Source organism: Xyrauchen texanus, chromosome 34 (assembly GCF_025860055.1).
Source record: "Xyrauchen texanus isolate HMW12.3.18 chromosome 34, RBS_HiC_50CHRs, whole genome shotgun sequence".
Lineage (NCBI taxonomy): Eukaryota > Metazoa > Chordata > Actinopteri > Cypriniformes > Catostomidae > Xyrauchen > Xyrauchen texanus.
Window position 1 is genome coordinate 27008912 of NC_068309.1, and position 23505 is coordinate 27032416.

Genomic DNA, 23505 nt, shown 5'->3' on the forward strand with positions numbered 1-23505 from the left:
GGAGGGAGGGCATTCACTATTTGTGGAACAATCCAATACATGGGTAAATCTATAATAAAACAAGAAATGAAAACATATGTAGAATTCAATTGAATTATTCGTAGAATAGTATACTTAAATAGTCACTTGAAAATTCAAAATGAGTCATTAAATGTAATTTGTGGCTTAGTTAATGAAAAGATGTTTATGTCTAGATATGTTTTGAATGTAAACAAGATTCCTATGAAAATGTCGGTCTCTACAGCTCCTGAAGTCCTTGGTGGTGTCCCCTACAACCACTCTGCTGATTGGTGGTCTCTCGGCATCTCGGCTTTGCATTGGCCAAAGGCAAGGTGAGGTCACAAAGTGTGTCAAATGCACGTGACTGAACACTTTAATGTCTACAATGCCTGGTAGGTCAAGCAGTCTTTCTCTGCCTTGCTTTTCATATTTTTGAACATCTTATATTTTACAACCTATCATGGGAAAAATCTCACAAAGGGGAGAAAAAAATAGGAAATATCTAGCTTAAGATGCAAATTCACCCAAAAATGTAAATTATGTTTACTTACTCACCACATCTTTCTACCATGTCACCATTATCTTGTGTGGAAATGCTGACAGAATTTTCATTTTTATGTGACCTATACCTTTATTACCTACTAGAACTTGAATTAGAATCCAAATTTTATGTGTGTGTCTGTGTGAATGTTTTGTTTCTTTTCTTTTTTTTTTGCCAAGTCATTCTAACCCATCCCCCACCTTTTTGTCTCAGTTTCCTGTGTCTCCAGAGCCAGAACACTGTAGCATGCTGAGGAGTGTACATGGCTTCCCTTATGAGATGCCAAAAAACTTCTCTCCTGCTTTTTCTCTCCTCCTTACAGAGGTCAGCGCTGGACTCTTGCTGGGTTTATTCCCCAAAATGTTCAAACTGACTGTAAATTTGATAAGCTAACATTCTGGAACAATAGAAATCTGCTTTTAACTTTATAATGTGTTGTTAATCACAGTAGTAAATGCAGAAAGACAAATAATTACATAATCATCAATAGATGCTCTTCCAAGAGCAATGATCAATAATCATGTAGAGAGAGCGCTCAGTTTCACTCACACAAACGCAAACATTATCAGGTTAACACATATGAAATTAAAATAATGCAATAAACATAAACTAAATTACCTCAAATATAACACGGAACAGCCTATAGTACTTAACTGATATTAAAGATAAGAAGAAACATAACTATTCCCATAAAATATAATGAAATGTGATGGGTCACGCAGGGAATTCTGGGAACGGACCAATATGGTTTTTATCATAATTTTAACAATAATTTTCCATAAAACTTACATGTACTCTTTTGTTAAACATAATTTACAATTTTACTGTTAGTTAAACAGTAAAATTATCTTTTTACATCCATGCACACCCACAGCTCCAGATCTGTCCCCGACTCTTGCCAACATGGAACGAGTAGAAGCACTCATGCAAAAGCATGTACCTCAGGATGATGCTTCCAAAAGAGAGGTGTTTGTTTAAAGACCAGAGAGAAAAATGTCAGTTATTGCTTTGTGAATTAGTGTAAGACAGTTTATTTAGGAGTTAGAATGTCACGTTCATTTAAGATCAAAGAATCAAAGATTAAACACTTTTGAAGCATGTGGGGAAAGATGGAAACGATAATTGGGTTGTGAAATGTATTTTGCTTTTATTGAAGTAGTCTTGCATTACATTTACATCCTTACATTTTGTTTAGACATTTGGTGAAATGCGGTTCATAGTTCTTCGTGTCCTTTGACAATATTTTACTGTTTTGTCATCATTAATAAGCCAATATTGAATTTCTTTTCAACAGATACAGTACCACAAATTAAATTCTTTCCAGATTTTAAGGAAAAGCAACATCAAAATCTCAGGGACATATTTTAATCCTAAAGCAATCATTGCTCATGTGTGAAATGGTAATATCCAAAAAGTGGCTACCTATAGCTTTATATGACATGTATGCTCAGAACTGTGTATTTTCTCAGGTAATGTGCATTACGCACTTTTCCCATGTGTTTATTGCTGTTGCTGGTTGAATATATTTTTTTAAAAGATTGAGTTATGACTGACAAAGGATATGATACATACTATGGAAGTTTTTGTCCTGAAAGATACTGAAGAATTAGCTCAAGCATGTATTAAAATGTTTGTTTTGTACATTAAATGTAATTTATAAGAAGAAGCGTTGTGTCGACTGAAGTGACACTAGGGGCTTCTTTTGGGAGCCACGGTTACCTCTGATTTTGAGGAAAGGCCAATGAGAAATTGGCAAACAGAATTTGCATGTCCCTCCCCCGGACATACAGGTATAAAAGGAGGGAATCATCATGCATCTGTTAGTTAGATTCTTTATTAGGAGCCGAATTCACTACTGTTCACTCGCCTCTACAAGAAGCATTGCTGTTGGATCATACGGCGCGTTTCCAGCGGCTTTCTCTTCTCTGCATGCCAGTGCAGTCTATGCCCCTGGGCACTTCCACAGCGCTTCCTAAAAGAGCATATTCCTCTAAAAGAGTTCACATTGGTGTCGATTTGTCTTTTTAAAGATGTGTCTGAATAAAGATACCTTTCCACCTCTGTGTTGTTCCTCGATGTGGCAGATGACGATCACACCGAGGCAGTGTTTGTGGATGGCTCTTGTTCCCATTGTTAGAAATTGACCATGGCATTGTTGCGGTCGCGGCTTTCCTTTCTAAAAGGAAACGCCACTCCAGCCGTCCCCCGCGTTGCACCTTCTTCCCACTGGATTGAGGTCGACCCGGCTGACGATGGAGGCGATTTGTGAACTTCAGTGGGCACAGTTTCGCCGGGTACATCCCCCAAACACACACACACACACACTCGATTGCTTCCATCCGAGCCCGTAGTGAGACCGGCTCGCCTCAAGGACAGTCTTTCTCCTTCGGACCTCCCCAGGTGGATGATGACATCACCGCTGCATTGGAGAGCGGTGCAGCATCTGATGCAGAGGACTCAACTGGGCTGCCATCTTCGGGACTGCCCGCCCAGCCTGAGGCTGATGCACAGATGTTTGACATGCTTGCCCAGGCCACTGTGGGTGTTGGGCTGGACTGGAACCCTCTGTCCTCCCTCAACCCTCACGGCTATATGATTGGTTCCTCGGTTTTGAGTGCTGCCACAAAGCACGGACACTTGGCGGAATCGGCCTGTACTCCTCTCCAAGGCCTGTAGGATGACGTCGTTCCTGACGGCTAAAGCCTACAAAGCCTCCAGACAGGCCGCCACCACCTTGCATGCTTTGGCCATCCTGCAAGTCCACCAGGCCAAAGCACAGAAAGATCTGCACTTGGGTAGTCCTGACCTGTGCTGCAGTAATTGCGCTCAGCAACTGACCTCGCCCTCTGGGCCACGAAGGTCACACCACGGCCACCCTCGTTGTCGAGGAACGCCATATGTGGCTGAACTTGGTCGAGATGTGGGACACCGACAAGGCGCATTTCCTCAATGCCCCCATCTCCCAGTTTGGCCTATTCGGCGACACCATTTAAGACTTTGCCCAGCAGTTTTCGGCGGTGCAGAAGCAGACAGAGGCGATTCAACATATCATGCCTTGGCATAGTTCCACCTCGGTTAGAGCCCCATTTGATCACCTATTATGTCCCCCTGCGTCTACAAAACAACAGGTAGCTCCACCACAACCCGGGCCCAGCTCTAAAACCACGCGTAGAGCGCCTCGCAGGAAGCGGATGCCCCCCGTCTCCAGAACTTTTTCGACGACCCAGAAGGCTCCCAAGTGTTCCTGAGACAGGCGACTCAATGATTGAGAGGTCCACCCTGGAGCTCCTCTCTTATTAGGCAGGACCTACCACCATGCCACTTCCATGTGTGGCTTGTAAGCCCATGTGACGTATTTGCCACATGTTTGACCTCCAAAGCATGGGCAGGCTGTGGTCTCCGTGGGGGCTTTTCCCCCTGAAAGAATAGGATTGGAAAAGAATGCCTTTCCCGATGCATGTTATAGCTTAAATGGCCCCATCGATCTATGAGAGAGAACATAGAGAGTGAAAAGGAACCATGTTATGACGTTGTATGTGGCGTTGGGGGAAGGTTACGTGTAGTCTGATGCACCTGCTCTTTTGGCTCGCAACAGCTTGCTTTGCACCTGCATCAGCAACAGAAGTTCACGTAACACGGTTCAGTGTTGTGGCATTATTGAATGAGACCCCTAGTGTCACTTCAATCTACACAACGTCGAGTGAGTGACAGACGTGTAACGTCGATGGAGGGAACGAGACGTTGTGTCCCCCTTGCCACGACACTATAGCAAACTGCTGTAATGGCCGAAACTTATTCTCGGCTCCTCAGAATAAAACCTAACTAAAAGATGCATGATTCCCTCCTTTTATACCTCTATGTCCGGGGGTGGGACATGCAGATTCTGTTCGCCAATTTCTCATTGGCCTTTTCTCAAAATAAGAGGTAACCGTGGCTCCCAAAAAAGCCCCTATTGTCACTTCAATCAACACAACGTCTCGTTCCCTCCATCAGGGAACGGGGGTTACAATAGTAACCTAGACATTATACAGCATGTTATCCCAATGAGATGATAATTCTTATTTTTGACACCAATGATCCTTCATTCAAATCTAAGCAAAGAAAATGAAAGTAAATATTGTTTAAAAAAATGCCCTATTAAGTATATGGAGCCTCTTTGTTTATGCATATAACATATTTGTTTAATAGTTATAGTAGAACCAGCTATTGCAATGATTATTAAAATAGTTTGTGACAGTGTCATAGCACAGAGAAGGTTTAAAAAAACACAATGAGAATGCAAAGAGAATGTCCAAACAAACACCTTAAGTCTTTAAATATTTGTGAATTTTATTTGAATTACATATGTACTCCAAACAAATATTTTTCAGAGCATTAATAACAGCGTGGGAAGCCTTACAGAAGATGCCTCTCAAAGAAGATGTTTGAGACAGAAGTGACTTTAGTGATTTAGTATGCATCCCTTTGACAAGGTCTGTTGGTCTGTACTGCGTCACAAAGAGACCAACCCCTTAGCCAGTACTGCTCAGTGTACAATTAATTCCACTGGCATTTTCCTTTTATTTTGTTTTTGTTTCATAAGTAGTTTGATAAATTATTTAGTGTTGAAAACTATAAGAATGGTATCATTTCCATTTTTATTTAATATAAATAAAAAGATTGCATCAAATGCACAAAAAAGAAAAAACCTCTATACCATGGTGCTAGTCTATTTTGTGTTAGCTCTCTTACAAACATTAATGGCATTATTTTATTAAATTAAATATTTTCACTGGGATTTAGCTTTGCATACTGTAAAATTGTTTACATTGACTAACTAGCTAGTTATGCTATATCATTTTTTTCACTGATTTCTCAATTTTCAAAAAGCCTACGTGCTCCCACGCCACACCTCAAGCTTGGAAACGTACAATGTGATGGTGACGCTGACAGTAGCGTAGGAGGTTCACTTTAAAGGCTCATGAATATTTCATACTATTATAATAAGGTCGTGCACAAAGCCCCGCCCCCGGCAGCGTTGATTTTTCTGGGCGGTCACGTTGCGTTGCGGCATTGAAACGGAAGACTGTCGACTGCAAAGCTTCTTTTGCATCCCTCTCCTCAGACAACTCTCATTTCCTAAATAGGTATGTAAACTTAATGTTTTATAATATATACATATATATACGTGAATTAATTGTGTTATAGTGAATAAGTGATTTTGCCTTTTACAATTCTATATTTTAATGTAGAAACTAATCTTTTGATAAATTCCTTCTGAAATAGTATTTTCAAAAAGTGCATCTGTATTTATTTGCTTTGCATCAATCGAATATAAGTGAATATGTATCATCCGACAGGTGGTTGTGAGTTACAGTATCTAAGGCCTTCTCCTCCATCAATGAACAATAATAATTATGTCAGACTGTTTATAGCAGATGTCTCTCGTGCATTTAACTGTAAAACATTATTTATTTATTTTTTTACGATTCAGAAAGCATCCAAAGCCAGTGTGAATAGATAAACATAAATAAATCAATATTCATGGCGTTCAATGTCACCCTGAGCACGGGCTTCGACATCAGCATCATATCTCTTCCGCATATTTGGGCGGAGTAGAGACAACATACAAACCGAAAATGGCACTCAAAACTATCGGTCTATAATGCAAATACTGTAAATGCATCATTGTCGGAACTCCATATGAATCTATGGATTGATGCGGCTGATGACTGCAGAAGGGTGTGCGGTCGTTCGGCACGTAGGAACTTCCTAGATGAGACGGCAGATTAGCTTAGCCTAGCTCAAAACAGCCAAACATGATGAAAAATAACGTTATCTAGAGCGATTTGATAAGCTAATACACACTCTTAGTGGTCGTTCAATCAGATCTTATTGTTGTTTTAAAAACGCTAAACGCAGCAGAACGAAGGTGTCTCGAAACGCGTTTTTAATAGCTGAAGGTAAAATAACCTGACAAAGCGTCTAAAAAACGCAACGCTCCTGCGCGAGATGCTGGAGGAACAGCGATACGCGGCGCAACGGTCAGTCTAGCGCAATGTGCGCACTGTTCCTTACAACATGATGTTATCACTAATTATATACAGTGAAAGTTCGTCATTCTAATGTACATTTGGTCAAAACTGTCCTTCACACTTAATGTTTCCATTTATATTTCTAAAATATAATATTATCCCAAATCCCATTTATATTGTTAGCGACGCAACTAGAACGCTCCTGTCGTAACTGCACGTTCTGTCGCGTCACTTGCTTGCAGCGTCAACGGTTTGAAATGAATCAGGCGTGCTGTGTTCTCATCCTCTCTTGTGTTGTGTACGTGCTGATGGTGGTGTCCCCGTTCTGAGGATGTTAAACGAACTAAGCTGATGACGGAGACTAAAGCACATCAGTATGTACTGTTCTTTAAACGCTAGCCCATTGCACTGACAAAACACAACCTTTCTTTCTACATATGTACATATTTTCTCTTTTACATGACTATTCCATGACATGATCTATTTCTAAGCCTGCACTGAGCTGGCAAAGGGTTTGGTCTCTTTGTGACGCAGTACAGAGCAACAGACCTTGTCAAAGGGATGCATACTAAATCACTAAAGTCACTTCTGTCTCAAACATCTTCTTTGAGAGGCATCTTCTGTAAGGCTTCCCACGCCGTTATTAATGCTCTGAAAAACATTTGTTTGGAAAACCGGACAAGAATTAATGATGAAATATTTATTACACTGAGTTGTAGTCTTTTTCTACATTTCTTTTCACCTTATTGAAGTTGTATCTGACAAACCATGACCTTTAGTAAAAGGAATAGTTCGTCCAAAATGTTTAATTCTCTCATCATTTGCTCACACACATCCCAGATGTGTATGACTTTCTTTATTATGCAGAACACAAACAAAGATTTTTAGAAGAATATTTCAGCTCTGTAGACCCACACAATGCAAGTGAATGGTGACCAGAACTTTAAAGCTCCAAAATCCATATAAAGGCAGCATAAATGTAATCCATACGACTCCAGTGGTTTAATCCAAATCTTCAGAAGAATATGATAGGTGTGGGTGAAAAACAGATACTTATTTAAGTCCTGTTTTACTATAAATCTGCACTTTCTCATTCTTCTTTTGTTTTTGTCAATTCACATTCTCTGCATATCACCACCTACTGGGCAGGAAGGCTAATTTATGGTAAAAGGACTAAAATATTGATCTGTTTCTCACCCACACCTATCAAATCGCTTCTGAATATAAAGATTTAACCAGTGGGGTCATATGGATTACTTTTATGCTGACTTTATGTGCTTTTTGAACCTTCGAAGTTCTGGCTACGATTCACTTGCTTTGTATAGACCTACAGAGCTGAAATGTTCTTCTAAAAATCATTTTTTGTTTTCAGCAGAATCCATACACATCTGGGATGGCATGAGGGTGAGTAAATTATGAGAGAATAAACATTTTGGGGTGAACCCTTTAAGCTCCTCAGGTGCATTGTGATGTCACCATTTTACGAGCTGAAGCAGCTGTTTTTCACGACCATGATTGATTAAAGGCTGGTTAGCTCCTTCCATCTGACTATTTTCATTCTGGTTACCCAACGATCATTCCAGATTAATGCCTTACAACCATTAATTTGATCTACTATGTGATTTGTTTAAAAACAGTTAAGAATTAAGACCAACTTGGCTAAATAACACAAACGTGCATTGTCTAAACCATGATTCATCAAAATGTATTAGCTTGCATTATAATTGCTCATGGCTCTTTATAAATAATAAGACAACACTCAAACAATAGTTATTTGGCTAAACTTGATTCAATCATGGTCAGTGGTTCTACGTGTTTAAAATGAGTTTTCTTAACTTAAATTTACTATGTAATCTCTACATAAACACATTTTGTAGAAAGAACCTAGTTTAAATGGGTAAACACAACACAATTAAACGTGTCAATGTAACTCAGATAAATCTCTATTATTTATTTATGTACTGATTAGTGTTTGTGCAATTGTGTTGCTTTAAGTAAATTAAACGAGCAGCAAAAATATTTTTTTTGAGTGAATGTATTTTTTTTTCTTGTAAGCCGTTGATTAAACAGTATTTGCATTTGACTTCTCATATTGTGTTGTATAATAAACTGATATTGGCTGGTAGTCTAATGCTAAAGAATATACTGTATGTTTACATGCATAACAGTATGCATTCACATGCTTGACTGGGACTTTCCTACTATACCATATGTTACGTTTTAGTGACATTGTGTTGCAAGTAAAGGGCAGATGGAGGTCACTATGAGGGCCATTGTCAGTGGGCACCTCCTGGTCATCATAGGTCACTGACTGTGGTCATACTTTAAAATGACCTCCATTTTCCCTTTGTTTGCACTATCACTGAAATGTTATAATGCCATTCTTGCCTTTAGCATTGCTATTGAAAAAAGACTCCTACAGAACATGAGATTGATATTATGTTGTTGTTAGAAGAATGGTAAGAGCATGCCATAACGCATCCCTCATGAAACTGATGGGTATTTAGAATTTTATATTGAATTAATAGAGTGTCATCCATAGGCCATGTTTTTCAGTGGAAACTTCCACTGTTAAACTGAACCATTGAAGCGGACTCATTCACTCGGCTTGAGTTTCTTCAGAGATAAATCCCAGCTTTTAGGGATTGATGCATCCTGTCACCTTAAATAATACCATGATAAACCATCTGCTGGCTGAGCATAGAAATGACAGTTTTAGCCAGATCCCACAGTGGAGTGTGTCTTGTTAATTAATTTCGGTAACATATAAATGTAGGTTAATTAGCCAAAATGTAATTAACATGGCTCTGTGTTTAACTTATGTTTCGGGTTCAGTACAAGTTAAGCTCAGCCAGAGACTGTTAAGTCAGACACAAATCATTTGTATTCAAATTAAAACAAATGGGCGTCGGTCGCTGGTGTTTTGGAGACTTCGCGCCAATTGATTAAAAATTTGTTTATTGATTTACATATTGAACACAGAAAAAGAAAACATATATACACAGAATCAGCAATTAACCCCACTATTACCCTCCCAATCCCCAACCACACCCTGGCCCCCAACAACATCCCAGTGGTCATAATTGATTATAAACACACACATACACAAAATAAAAAATATATATATATATATATATATATATATATCACACATATTGACAACTATCTCTCTTTCCACTGCCAATACAAACTAGAGGGAGTCCAATAGAACCGATGTAAAATCTTGAATTGCATAATCTTGCATCTCTAGATACAGACTTGATGTTTTTTGGAATCCTAGCTCACACTCCCTCCTCCAATACAAAGTTAAATCTACTCCCATAATCTCTTGATTGAAGTTAAAGCCCCCCACAATCCAATCTGACCAGCAGAAAGGGGATTTATTAATACATAATTTTGGGTTCAGCCAAATGCTTGAGGCAACATTTTTAAAAGTGCGAATTAAACTCTGGACACTTTTGTCCATACCGAGTGCAAATGCGAGATAGTGGGGTGTAACTTAACTTCTCGTAACTTAACATTTGTTTGATAGAAAGGCTTTGCTATGGCGAAATAGAGGCAAAAACTTTTCAATACAAAACCAGGGAGGGGATCTCTCAAGTGGGAGTGACCAATGAGCCAAATGTCTGAGACCAAATGCATAATAATAAAACAAAATCTTGGGTAGGGCTAGCCCACCTTTGTCAATCAGCCTAAGCAGTTTACTGAAATTTAATCTGGGATGTTTACCATACTAAATGAAGGATTTCACTATGTTATCAAATTGAATTTTGGAATACAATTAATTTTAATAACATTAACCTTCTAAATCATCGATAAATGTAATTAACCCACCTGCCCACATCGCTCCAAAACCTTTTTATTAAAGGGTCAATATTACCTCCAAATTACACAAATTTGCTGGGAATAAAATACCCATATACTTAATGCCCTGTTTGGGCCACTGAAAGGCACTCGGCTGAAAAGCTGTGATCAGACAGTACGCTGTCAGAGCCAAAGCTTCAGATTTAGATCAATTAACTCTGTATCCAGAGAGCTTAGAAAAGGAATTAATAATTCTGTAGAGGCAAGGCATAGATCTAGTGGGGTCGGAGACGAATAATAAAATATCATCAGCATAAAGCAAAAGATAATCCACTTCCTTTCTTATCGCGGCTGTTAATGGTTCCAGGGCAAGGCAGAACAATAATGGGGAAAGAGGGCAACCCTGTCGGGTGCTGCTATCCATAGTAAAGTAATCTGAAAGTCTACCATATCAAACGCCTTTTCAGTGGCAATTGAGATGGCAGTGACCGGAGTCTGGTCATTCACCACTGATCACATGATATTGATAAAATGCCTAATGTTATCAGAAGAGCTACAGCCCACACCTACCTTATTATTGATGCTCCAGTCAGCCGGCACAATCTCATCATTGGTGACCTTGTCGCCCTAGGCGACCACCTACTTCGCCTATGCCTAGAAACGGCCTTGATCTGAAATATGTTGTTTGATCGTAATCTTGACTAACCATTTTGGAGATTTCATTCTTTACCCATTCAAGTAGATAGGAGCTATACTTTTATGCCCTTCTTCTACAGCTTGTATCCATAGAAAATATTTCCAAGAAAGGTAGCAAAGTGGACTGACTTTGTGTCATAATGTTGATTAGCACAAACAATTATTTTGACTCGTCGCCGGTAAACCCTGTAGTCTTGCAAACACACTCTAATTGGTAACTATCTGCTTTTTTCACACTAAAATCATGTTAAACTTTATAATGTTTAGCCTGTGTCTTGTGGCTATACTTTTGAAACTGTTTGTATTTTAACTTTTGAGGACTGGCCCCATTCACTTCCATTGTAAGCGCCTCACTGTAACCTCGATTTTTCTTGTTTTTAAAGAAAAGGAGGGATGAGTCGAAACAATTTTGCAGTATTCAACATTATGTCACAAATGCTGTCGATTGAGCTTAACATGTATTGAAACTGGAATATACCTTTAAGAGGTTAATGTTAATTAGCCTAGATTTAGTCTCTCTCATTCTGTTGTTTTTATTAATATTTACTCTATAATATATATATCATTGCTTAAACTGGCCCATTTGGGTCTCTGTGCATCCAACTGTGATTTTCATCAACAAAGGCCAGCCAGTTTGTGCCAGTTTCAGCTCATTCCATTGAGCACAGAGATGGGGGAGCACTGAACCAGGAAGTGTGAGAATGATCAATATGCAGCCATAGAAAGGATTTAGACAAGCAATAAATTGCACTGTCACTGTGAAATATGACAATCGATCATGTGACTCAGAGAAAGAAAATGCAGTTTAGAAAAGAAACTATGTTTAAAATAAAAAAGGATGCCCTTTAAAGGAAATGTGTTGTTAATAAAGTGTTCTAAAAACATGTATTAACAGATTCCCTCAGACACTGGGGAATGTCTAATGGGGATTGACAGCACCGATTAGATGAGCATTATTGCATAACCTCTCCTGCCACAATTTCCTGAATGAGATGTGTGGGGGTGGCAGCTGGGTGAAAATGCTCTGCTGACCTGGCAGCACTTTTGTCTGAGTTATTATGCAATCCAGCCTCATTGGAGAGCTGGAAGGGAGAGTGGCCAGGAATTTTAACCAAACCCTTTTAGATACCCTGAAAAATGGGACACATTTTTTGTTTATTCATAGCCAGCTGTTGAGGGTTTCCACAAGACCGCTTGTTTTTCCTTGGGTGACTTAGTTTCCTTAGATAAAAGACAAAGGTTTCTAAGCTGCTGGGAGCTCTGCCAGATTTCCAAGCAGGTCTTGATTTGCTTCCCATATCAACTTGGTTTGTTAAATCTCTTTATAAAGCTATCTGTATATTTTACTTAAAGCTGAAGTGTGTAATTTTTGCACCAAACAGAATAGAAGAATAATGATTGTTTAATGAGGTCGCCTGAGTAACCCCCATCTACCATTGGTTACATTAACAGTTAGTCCTGCTCCTAACTCATACCATTGGTTGAGATAATATTGCATTGTTGGGTTGATCTGGATGCTTAACAGAGCAATATTTTGAGAGGGCCATGGGGTTTAACATTTTTCAGCGAAATCAGCCTATTAAGCCTACAATTCCAATGTGGTTGATGAAATTACATCTGTGTCTCTGTCGCTCTTCAGTCACAGGTTGCTTTGAGCTGCAGACATCATGACGCACCAGTACCCCGCACTCACAACTGAGCAGAAAAAGGAGCTGCAGGACATCGCTCAGCGCATCGTAGCTTCTGGGAAGGGCATCCTCGCTGCAGATGAGTCCACAGGTCAGTGAGGGCTGCACCTTATATCAAAATAGCCCATTTAGTAATACAATAATAGTGTGGTATATACCAGGGTTTCTTCAAAAAAATTAAAGAAATTACACATAACCCCAAATTTTTCACATTGTAATCTGGCAATTACATAAGTGACGGCCATTCACTTTCAACAATGGCTATTCATTTTATGTAAAATTAAAATTTATTATGTAAATACTGCCACAGTAATTTGTACTTCTTTGAAAAATCTAAATGTGATTTAGACAGGAAAGCATGTTTTGTAATGTGTTTTTCAAGAATAATCATGTCAAACATGTAAAAATGATAGGAAAAGCTGAGTCTTGAGTGTTTTAATAACAGGAAATTACATACTAAATGGCGTTTACTGTATGAACACAAATAATCTATAAACTTTCAACTTGGCTCGCCCATGTTTAACATGATTTGCCGCTGCATCACTAAAAGAGAACTTACATCCTTGACTAGAAGTATAAATGTTTGTAAGTTCAATAGAAATTTTCCGCAGACCCCTACTGTAAACAGACCCCTAAGTTTGAGAAACACTTGTATAGAAAGCAGCCTGTTGTCTGCAATGAGCAAAACTCCCATGTTGGATTTCTACCAGTTCTTCTAACACAACATTATGTATATGTGCGTCTGTACAGGCAGCATGGCTAAGCGCCTGAACCCCATTGGCGTGGAAAACACAGAGGAGAACCGTCGTCTGTATCGCCAGATTCTTTTCTCTGCTGATGAGCGCATTGACAAGTGCATCGGTGGTGTTATCTTCTTTCACGAGACCCTCTACCAGAATGCTGATGATGGCACAAACTTTGCCAAATTGATCAAGGACAGGGGCATTATTGTGGGCATCAAGGTACAAGGCTGTTTTATTAGTTTGATTTGACCAGTTTAACAAATGCTACCATGATGTATAAATAATTTATAAATACTTAATATATGATTTTATTGTCCATGGTACGGGAATGAGATTGGGTGGGGGGTTAATGGTCCTCAGGTGTCAATTATATACATTATATACTGTATACTTAAAAAACCCGGTAGCATTGTAAGCATGTATAATAGCAGTGCTTATCAGGAGAAGAGAATAGAGTTTATAAATAACACAGCAGCCAGAGGATTAGGATTAGATGATCAGGTTAAAGGAGATTGTTCATGTTTTCCACAACAGTGCACTGTTATTTTTGCATGTGTTTTGTAATATACAATTGTAAACATTTTAAATATTCTTCCAAATGATTTTTATAGTTGCTTTTTATTTATGATAATAGGTTTATTAATTTTAAATATAAAACTAGAACTATGTGATATTTGATTATTGAGTCCTTGATAATGCTGCCATGGTACTTTCATCCTAAAGAAAGCCCTTTTCTCCTCCATTACAGGTTGACAAAGGTGTTGTCCCACTGGCAGGAACAAATGGCGAGACCACAACACAGGGTAAGCTTGGAGAATATTCACTGTTTAAACATTAGCTAAAAATTCTGATAACTATCACAGCGACAAGATTTGTTGTTGATGGTATACTTGTGTGTCTTCAGGACTTGATGGTTTGTCAGAACGTTGTGCTCAATATAAAAAAGATGGTGCAGACTTTGCCAAGTGGCGCTCTGTGTTAAAAATTAGTGAGACCACTCCCTCAGAGTTAGCAATCATGGAGAATGCCAACGTCTTGGCTCGCTATGCCAGTATCTGCCAGCAGGTGAGTTCCTTAAAACCTTCACACCGTACTATATCTTAAGGCAAGGACTCCTGTATGTTTGTCAGGATACTGTTGCAGTCAGAATATATATATATATTAGGGCTTTCCATAGATTAACATTTTTTATCGAATCAATTACATGTTGTCCCGATTAATTAATCGTGATTAATCGCATATACAAATATTTGCTGAGAAAGCCCCTCATATAACAATAATTCAATATATAATGATGAAATAATTATACATAGTTATCTTTAAATATACAAAAATTATATATACAGGTGAAACTCGAAAAATTAGAATATCGTGCAAAAGTTCATTAATTTCAGTAATTCAACTTAAAAGGTGAAACTAATATATTATATAGACTCATTACAAGCAAAGTAAGATATTTCAAGCCTTTATTTGATATAATTTTGATGATTATGGCTTACAGCTTATGAAAACCCCAAATTCAGAATCTCAGAAAATTAGAATATTACATGAAATCAATAAAAAAAAGGATTTTAAATACAGAAATGTCGGCCCTCTGAAAAGTATAATCATGCATATGTACTCAGTTCTTGGTTTGGGCCCCTTTTGCATTAATTACTGCCTCAATGCGGCGTGGCATGGATGCTATCAGCCTGTGGCACTGCTGAGGTGTTATGGAAGACCAAGATGCTTCAATAGCGGCCTTCAGCTCTTCTGCATTGTTTGGTCTCATGTCTCTCATCTTTCTCTTAGCAATGCCCCATAGATTCTCTATGGGGTTCAGGTCAGGCGAGTTTGCTGGCCAATCAAGCACAGTAATACCATGGTCATTGAACCAGGTTTTGGTACTTTTGGCAGTGTGGGCAGGTGCCAAGTCCTGCTGGAAAATGAAGTCAGCATCTCCATAAAGCTTGTCTGCTGAAGGAAGCATGAAGTGCTCTAAAATGTCCCGGTAGACGGCTGCGTTGACTCTGGACTTAATAATGCACAGTGGACCAACACCAGCCGATGACATGGCTCCCCAAACCAACACAGACTGTGGAAACTTCACACTGGACTTCAAGCATCTTGGATTGTGTGCCTCTCCATTCTTCCTCCAGACTCTGGGACCTTGGTTTCCAAATGAGATGCAAAATTTGCTCTCATCAGAAAAGAGGACTTTGGACCACTGAGCAACAGACCAGTTCTTTTTTTCTTTAGCCCAGGTAAGATGTTTGACATTTGAAGCCCATGTCCAGGACCCGTCTGTGTGTGGTGGCTCTTGATGCAGTAACTCCAGCCTCAGTCCACTCCTTGTGAAGCTCCCCACACATTTGAATGGCCTTTTCCTGACAATCCTCTCCAGGCTATGGTCATCCCTGCTGCTTGTGCACCTTTTTCTTCCACACTTTTCCCTTGCACTTAACTTTCTATTAATGTGCTTTGATACAGCACTTTGAGAACATCCAACTTCTTTTGCAATTACCTTTTGAGGCTTTCCCTCCTTGTGGAGGGTGTCAATGATGGTTTTCTGCACAACTGTCAGGTCAGCAGTCTTCCCCATGATTGTGAATTCAACTGAACCAGACTGAGAGACCATTTAAAGGCTCAGGAACCCTTTGCAGGTGTTTTGGATTAATTAGCTGATTAGAGTGTGACACTTTGAGCCTACAATACTGAACCTTTTCACAATATTCTAATTTTCTGAGATTCTGAATTTGGGGTTTTCATAAGCTGTAAGCCATAATCATCAAAATTATATCAAATAAAGGCTTGAAATATCTTACTTTGCTTGTAATGAGTCTATATAATATATTAGCTTCACCTTTTAAGTTGAATTACTGAAATTAATGAACATTTGCACGATATTCTAATTTTTCGAGTTTCACCTGTATATATAATTTTTGTATATTTAAAGATAACTATGTATAATTATTTCATCATTATATATTGAATTATTGTTATTGTTATTGTTATTGTTATTTATATTTTCAGCTAGTGAATGGAAATATAAATTTTAGACTCCCAAACATTTATTTTGCAAATAGAATAGAATAGAAGAACAGGGAGCTCTGCAACAGATGGCATGGTCATTATCAAGGACTCAATAATCAAATGGACAGAGGCCCCCACTGAATATTGAGTCAGTCTAGGATTACAAGAAGAGACCAAAGCAATTGCATAGATAGAAGAACTGTGGCAAATTCTCCAAGAAGCTTGGAGTATCCTATCTTCCAATTACCAAGTATAACTGTATCCAGGTGTACCTAGGAGAATTGGTGCTGTTTTAAAGGCAAAGGTAGTCACACCAAATATTGATTTAGCTTTTTTTATGTTCATTGGACTTTGTATAACATTTAATTGATAAATGAAAACTATTTATGGCATTATTTTTGAAGACATCCTCACTATTTAACATTTATCCGAAGTGCCTAAAACTTTTGCACAGTACTGTATATTGAATGAATAAACTGTATATAGTTTTAAAGTTAACACTAATTGAGCATGTTGTCTTAGCAAGTCTTTTTAAAAAGTAACATTCTCTGTTTGTTTTTTCAGAATGGCATTGTACCCATTGTGGAACCCGAGATTTTGCCTGATGGTGACCATGACTTGAAACGCTGCCAGTATGTTACAGAGAAGGTACATGAAAAGTGAGAGGAGGGAATTATAGAAAAAGTTACATCAAATGATGTAATACAGACTACACTTAAAATAATGGAGCGTCTGTTTTAATGGGCCACGGCCAGTTTTATAGTTACATTTACTCAATGACAAGACAAACTAGAAAGGTAAAGTTTGACAAAATATGATGTTGGCTTGACAAAGCTTTTTATGAAAGTTAGTTTTAAATAAATATTGAAGTTTGAAGGTTATGGATGGATGGATGGATGGATAGCATTGTAAGGCAGGTCGGTAGTCTTTTGTGTAAGTTTTTGACAGTTGGACTTTGAATTGGTCAAGATTACGATGAAGGAACATATTTAAAATCAGCAGTAAATCTGACAACACTGATATCATAAATTATGCTACTTAACTTCAGATTTCGCTAATTAACAAAATTTCACGGCTTGTATTGCTACTGCGCATGCACATTCTCGAGTTGATTGACAGGCGTTGTCTGTATCTAAAAGGTGATTGACTCTTTTACCTGTAAGGCGGGACTTCCTTTCTATATCCATTGACTGTTGGGTTTCCAATTTCTCAAGCCAACATAATGATAGCTACAGTAAGCCAAAGATTATTTAGCCAAATACTAAGCACTTGTATTAAAATGAGGGGGAGAAATTGAAACACCAAATATTGTGCATGTAGAAATGGAAGTACTGCCTTACAGGCAAAAGAGCCAGTCTTCTTTTATTGTAGATACAGACATTGCCTGTCATTCAACTCAAGAAAGCGCAGGTGCAGTAGCTGGACCAGCTTGGAAAATAGTGTTTTTTGCGTAATATGAGCCAAAGAATAAAAAATGTTGATACGACCATCAGATCGAGCACCGATCTGTGGAGAGTGAGGTCCGGGAAGATTGAGGAGTTAAGAATTTACACCTGCTAACACCTGTTTGTTTTCCGAGTAAGCCATGACATGGAGAAAAAATTAGAGATCATCCAAAACCTTGCTGGCATCCACCAGATGCAACATCAGGCCCTCCTGAACAGGGGGTACTCCAGCAGCATAGGGGATTTCCCTCTGGAGCAGACAAGAGACAAGTCTCTCAGGCACACCTTTGACCAAGTGAGAGTAATTGATGGTCAAAAGTTTCAGCCTGGTGTTGCGCTTCCCTATCCATACTTTTCAGTTATTAAAGATAGGTTGTATCGAGTGACACTGGATGCTCAAACAAAAGCAGATACAACCCAGTTGTTAATTCAGAAAAGCCACAGGGAAATGGTTTTCCAGGCGGCCCATTATAACCTGATGGCGGGACATTAAGGGCAAGATAAGACAGTGTGCTCTCTCATGGCCTGTTTTTATTCACCGGGCATGCGTGGAGATGTACGCACGTGGTGTGCTGCATGTCACGAATGTCAGTTGGTGAATCCACAGGCCACTCCAAAAGCGCTATTGCGCCCTCTTCTGTTGATCGAGGTCCTCTTTGAAAGAATTGACATGGACCTAATTGCGTATTAGAACGGACAACATGGGGAATCGCTTTGTATTAGTCTTGGTGAATTATGCAACCCGATACCCAGAAGCAGTGCCCCTGTGCAACATTTCAACCCGCAGTGTTGCAGAGGCACTGTTCAAAATGATCTCCCGAGGTGGGATTTGAAAGAGATCCTTAATGAACAGGGCACCTAGTTAATGTCACGTACACTATGCAAACTGTATGAACTATTTTGGATTAAGTCGATCCACACCAGCGTTTACCATCCTCAGATGGATTGACTGCTCGAACAATTTAATCGGACCCTTAAAAACAATTTAATCGGACCCTGTTATTTTCCGTACGAGAGGTCGTAGAATACCACATTGAGACAACCCCAGGGGTGGTGGTAAGTTCTCACCCCTATAGGTTACCGGAACACAAGAAAAAAAAGTGGTCCAGGAGAACTGCCGTCCATGCTTGATATGGGAATAATTGAGAGTCCCAAAGTGACTGGTCGGTCTGGTTTTGTGTGGACAATAGAAAAGTTAATGCAGTGTCTACATTTGATGCTTACCCAATGCCTCCCATTGACAAACTGCTCAATCGGTTAGGTGTGGCTTGCTTTTTTTCGACACTGGCAGATCCTGTTTACTCCCATTTCCCGAGATAAAAATTTATTTTCCACTCCGTTTGGCTCACTTCAATTTGTTACCCTTCAGTTCGGTTTGTTTGGGGCCCTGGCTATGTTTCAGTGACTCATGGACAAAATTCTCCGCCCGCACACTGCATATCTCCCTGTCTACCTGGATGATATAATTATTTATAGCAATGATTGGCAGTGACATGTCCTGCTTCGGAGGGCCGTTCTGAGATCGCTGATATGGGCTGGACTCACAGCAAACCCGAGGAAGTGTGCAATTGGACAGGTGAATGTACAGTATCTGGGTTTCCACTTGGGTCATGGAGAAGTGCATCCCCAAATAGGCACGACATTAACTATTGCTGTTTGTCCATGACCCAAGACCAAAAAGGAGGTGAGACAGTTCCTGGGGCTGGCTGGCTATTATCGTAGGTTTGTACTTAAATATTCAGATGTCACCAGCCCGCTGACTGGTCTCATTAAAAAGGGAGCACCAGGGGTCTGGGTAGCTGAGCGAGTATTGACACTGACTACCACCCTGAAGTCCTGAGTTCGAATCCAGGGCATTCTGAGCTACTTTAGCCAGGTGGTTGCTATAATGTGTGATTTTCGCTCTCAGTGGGGCGTGTGGTGAGTTGTGCTTGGATGCCGCGGAGAATAGCGTGGGCCTCTAAACGCGTTACGTCTCTGCGGTAACGCGCTTAACAAGCCACTTGATAAGATGTGCGGATTGACGTTTCAGGCACAGAGACAACTAAGATTCACTATGGTGGCATAGAAAGTCACTATGCCACCACAAGGACTTGCATTTGCGCAAATTGGTGAGAAAAGGGGAGAGAGAAAAAAAGGGAGCACCCTACCCCATCCAGTGGACGGAGCCATGCCAACAGGCATTTACACAAGTGAAAGCTGTACTCTGTGGCAGACCACTTTTGCATTCCCCAACTTCTCTCTCCCTTTGTTGTTGCAGACGGACGTGACGTACAGGGGGTTGGGGGCTATTTTTTTCCAGGTAGTGGAGGGGGAGGAGCGCCGCTTTGCTGTACATTAGTCGGAAACTCTCGGTGCGAGAGATAAAGTACAGCACGATAGAGAAAGAGTGCTTGAATCTCAAATGGGCGGTCCTCACATTCTGGTACTACCTGCTTGGGAGGATCTTCACCCTCGGTTCGGATCACGGCCCACTTCAGTGGCTCCACCGCATGAAGGATACCAACGTGTGGATCACTCGTTGTATCTGGCACTTCAGCTCTTTAAATTCAAGGTGGTCCACAGACCGGGGAAGCAGATGGCTGTGGCTGATTTTCTCTCTCAAAATGGGTGTTTGGACGGGAAGGCAGAGTAGTTAAGGATTTGCACCTGTGATAACATCTGTTTGTGTTCCCAGTTAGCCATGACATAAAAAGATATAAAAGGTTAGAGAGATAAAAGGGGAAGAGATGGCGGCAGAGAGAGATAGACCCAGAAACCAGTTTTGCTGAAAAGCAAACATTGAGTGTGTAATGAATACTGAAATGTATCAAAATAAAATATTTGGAACAAGACACATGATTTCCCGCTTCCTCTTTCCGAGAACTAAAAGGGATTTGTTACACCATTGTTGTCAGATATTCTTAAATCATAATCTTTTTGGTCTTTACACTTTCTAGTAGATAGGAGCTGTACTTTTATGCCACTTGTATCCTGAGAAAATATTGGCCCAGAAGCGTATCAAAGATGGCGGCTGAGTGGACTGATTTGTTTTGAAAGGGACTTTGAGTGAGCCCAGTATCCAACCACTATCTTCTTTTTCCCATTCATCCTCAGGTCCTTGCTGCCTGTTACAAGGCTCTGTCTGACCATCACGTGTATCTGGAAGGTACGCTTCTGAAACCCAACATGGTGACTGCTGGACACTCATGCCCCACCAAATATAGCAATCAAGAAATTGCTATGGCAACAGTGACAGCCTTGCGTCGTACCGTTCCCCCCGCAGTCACAGGTGAGTCACAATGATTGCCTCGGTTTAATGCAGAATGATTCATTGGCTGAAATTTAACTAATAAGTAGTAGTATGTAGTGATGTCACAATACAATTTCAGAAAAGCTGCATTATCCATTTTCTCTGCCCAGGTGTGACCTTCCTCTCTGGGGGTCAAAGTGAGGAGGAGGCCTCTATTAACCTGAACGCCATCAACACCTGCCCTCTGACAAAGCCCTGGGCCCTCACCTTCTCCTATGGACGTGCCCTGCAGGCCTCTTCCCTAAACGCCTGGCGCGGAGTCAAGGAAAATGAGAAGGCCGCCACAGAGGAGTTCATCAAGCGTGCGGAGGTCAGTTATTCAAATTGTTTCCTCTTAACACAATTTTATTAAACCTACTTACTTATAGTAGTTTTCTGCATATTGAATATAATCACATAGTCAATTAGCATTGAGAACATTAGAATACTAAATGTCAGAGCACTGACAATTTATTGGGCTTGCAGTAATAACAGATTAAGAAATTGTTAGACCACCACTGAGCTAGAATCATTGTTTAGTTATTTGTCAATGTAAGGCCTGTCTAAAACTACTGATTCAGAAAACTTATACTCACTTTTGCAACCTTTCCTCAGGCTAATAGCTTGGCTGCTCAGGGCAAGTATGTCTCCAGTGGAACTGGTGCGGCAGCAGGACAGTCCCTTTACGTGGCCAATCATGCCTACTAAACATCCTGGTTTCCAGCTTCTGCCAGCCAATAGTATAGTGAACAGCTGCTACCCTTCCTGTCACCAACCAATCACAGGCCTATGCTGTCTTCTGTACTGTAGGGTTGTCATTGCAATGTCTCATACTGTATCTGTTTAAAATGTATTAAACTTTAGAAATGGAAAGGAGACAAAGAAAGGCATGGTTTCATTCCATAATAAAGGAAAAACAGTATTTTTGTGGCCCAAGAGCTGGTTTTAAATTATGTATGTATATGTATGTTTTTCAAAATTCCAGAGACCACGGTTTTATTTAAAGTCCTATAAAAGTCAATACTTTCAGTGCAGTATGGCCTCATCAGTCCTCATAATGAAGACACACTGTCTTGTGTTGGTGATTTGATGACTGAAGTTACACTTTAGTGTGTCCCAACAGGCACAGTTTATCACATAGGGAAAGACACAGAAAATATATATTTGCTCAGTAGTCTTGGCATTCTCTTAGCATGATGGAATATCATGTTGTGTTGACATAATATTAATGCTTTGACTGGGCTGTATGTGTTTACTGAAGAAATTTAATATAAAATACTTACAACATAAGTTTGAAAGCATAGACCATTATTTTAAAATTGTGATCCGTTGTATTGTGTGCTTTAGTGTATCTTGCTCTCTCTCTCTATGACAGTGCACCATGAATAATTCAGTTCCATTGGTTATAAATCAGAGCTTCTGGGGAGGGGAGCAGTCACTGCTCTGTTGAACAAGTTGTGGTATTGTGATTTTGTGTTGTTCTCTAAGCACTTTGTGTGTCAGATAGTAAAAATAAAAATAAAATTAATGTGAAACTTCAGATCCTGTGCATTATTAACTCACACAGACAGTTCACATTCAAACTGCTCATCTTGTGTCATAACATACAGTTACACACACATATCAATTGAGAGTTTTTCTGAAACAGTCTTAGTGTGATCACTACACAACTGAATACACAGCTCTGCTGAAATTTGTAAATATGAAAGGGCATATCTCTTTTATATATATATATATATATACAGTATATATATATATATACAGTATATATTAGCATTACATTTGAAAACACTAGTATCATAAATTGTGTTTCCTTACCTCAGATTATGCTAAAAACACAATTTGGCCAGATCGTATAACAAATGAGCATGTGCGTTCTCAAGTCAATTGACTGCCGATATCTGTATCTCAAAGGTGATTGGATCTTTTTGTAAGGTGGGGCTTCTTTCTACATCCGTTGACCTGACTGGAGTCACTCAGCACACCCTGGATTTGAACTTGCGACTCCAGGTTTGGTAGTCAGCATCTTTATTTGCTGAGCTACCTAGGCCCATATCCATTTCATTTTATTATAAATACTTTGAATCCTATCCACCTTATTTTTCAGTGAAACTAGGGCATCGCAATTATCAACTGAATGTTGACTTCTGGTATCAGCCACTTCCAGATATTTTAGCGATACAAAAATACTAGATTATTCTGCTTTATATTACGGCTGGCAATAAATGTCGACAAATTATTTTCATTAATTACGATTTTCATAAACTCATTGGTTTGAACGCATATAGTTT

The 23505-nt window shown here is 39.5% G+C and overlaps 1 protein-coding gene across 1 annotated transcript; it reads left to right on the forward strand.

The window, feature by feature from the left end:
• Positions 1 to 5538: 5538 nt before the first annotated feature.
• LOC127627616 (fructose-bisphosphate aldolase C-like) lies at positions 5539 to 22754 on the forward strand. Its single transcript, XM_052104068.1, has 9 exons — positions 5539 to 5667; positions 12695 to 12834; positions 13494 to 13705; positions 14235 to 14289; positions 14391 to 14551; positions 17063 to 17146; positions 21040 to 21214; positions 21346 to 21545; positions 21830 to 22754. The coding sequence occupies exons 2-9, from the start codon at positions 12723 to 12725 to the stop codon at positions 21920 to 21922; spliced, it is 1092 nt and encodes a 363-aa protein (XP_051960028.1). The 5' UTR covers positions 5539 to 5667; positions 12695 to 12722; the 3' UTR covers positions 21923 to 22754.
• Positions 22755 to 23505: the final 751 nt, after the last annotated feature.

Excerpts from the sequence above, each read along its gene's own strand:
- LOC127627616 (XM_052104068.1), top strand. The coding sequence starts at position 12,723 with ATGACGCACCAGTACCCCGCACTCACAACTGAGCAGAAAAAGGAGCTG. Across the intron at positions 21,215-21,345 it reads CGTTCCCCCCGCAGTCACAG|GTGTGACCTTCCTCTCTGGG; the intron begins GTGAGTCACAAT and ends TTCTCTGCCCAG. Across the intron at positions 21,546-21,829 it reads AGTTCATCAAGCGTGCGGAG|GCTAATAGCTTGGCTGCTCA; the intron begins GTCAGTTATTCA and ends ACCTTTCCTCAG.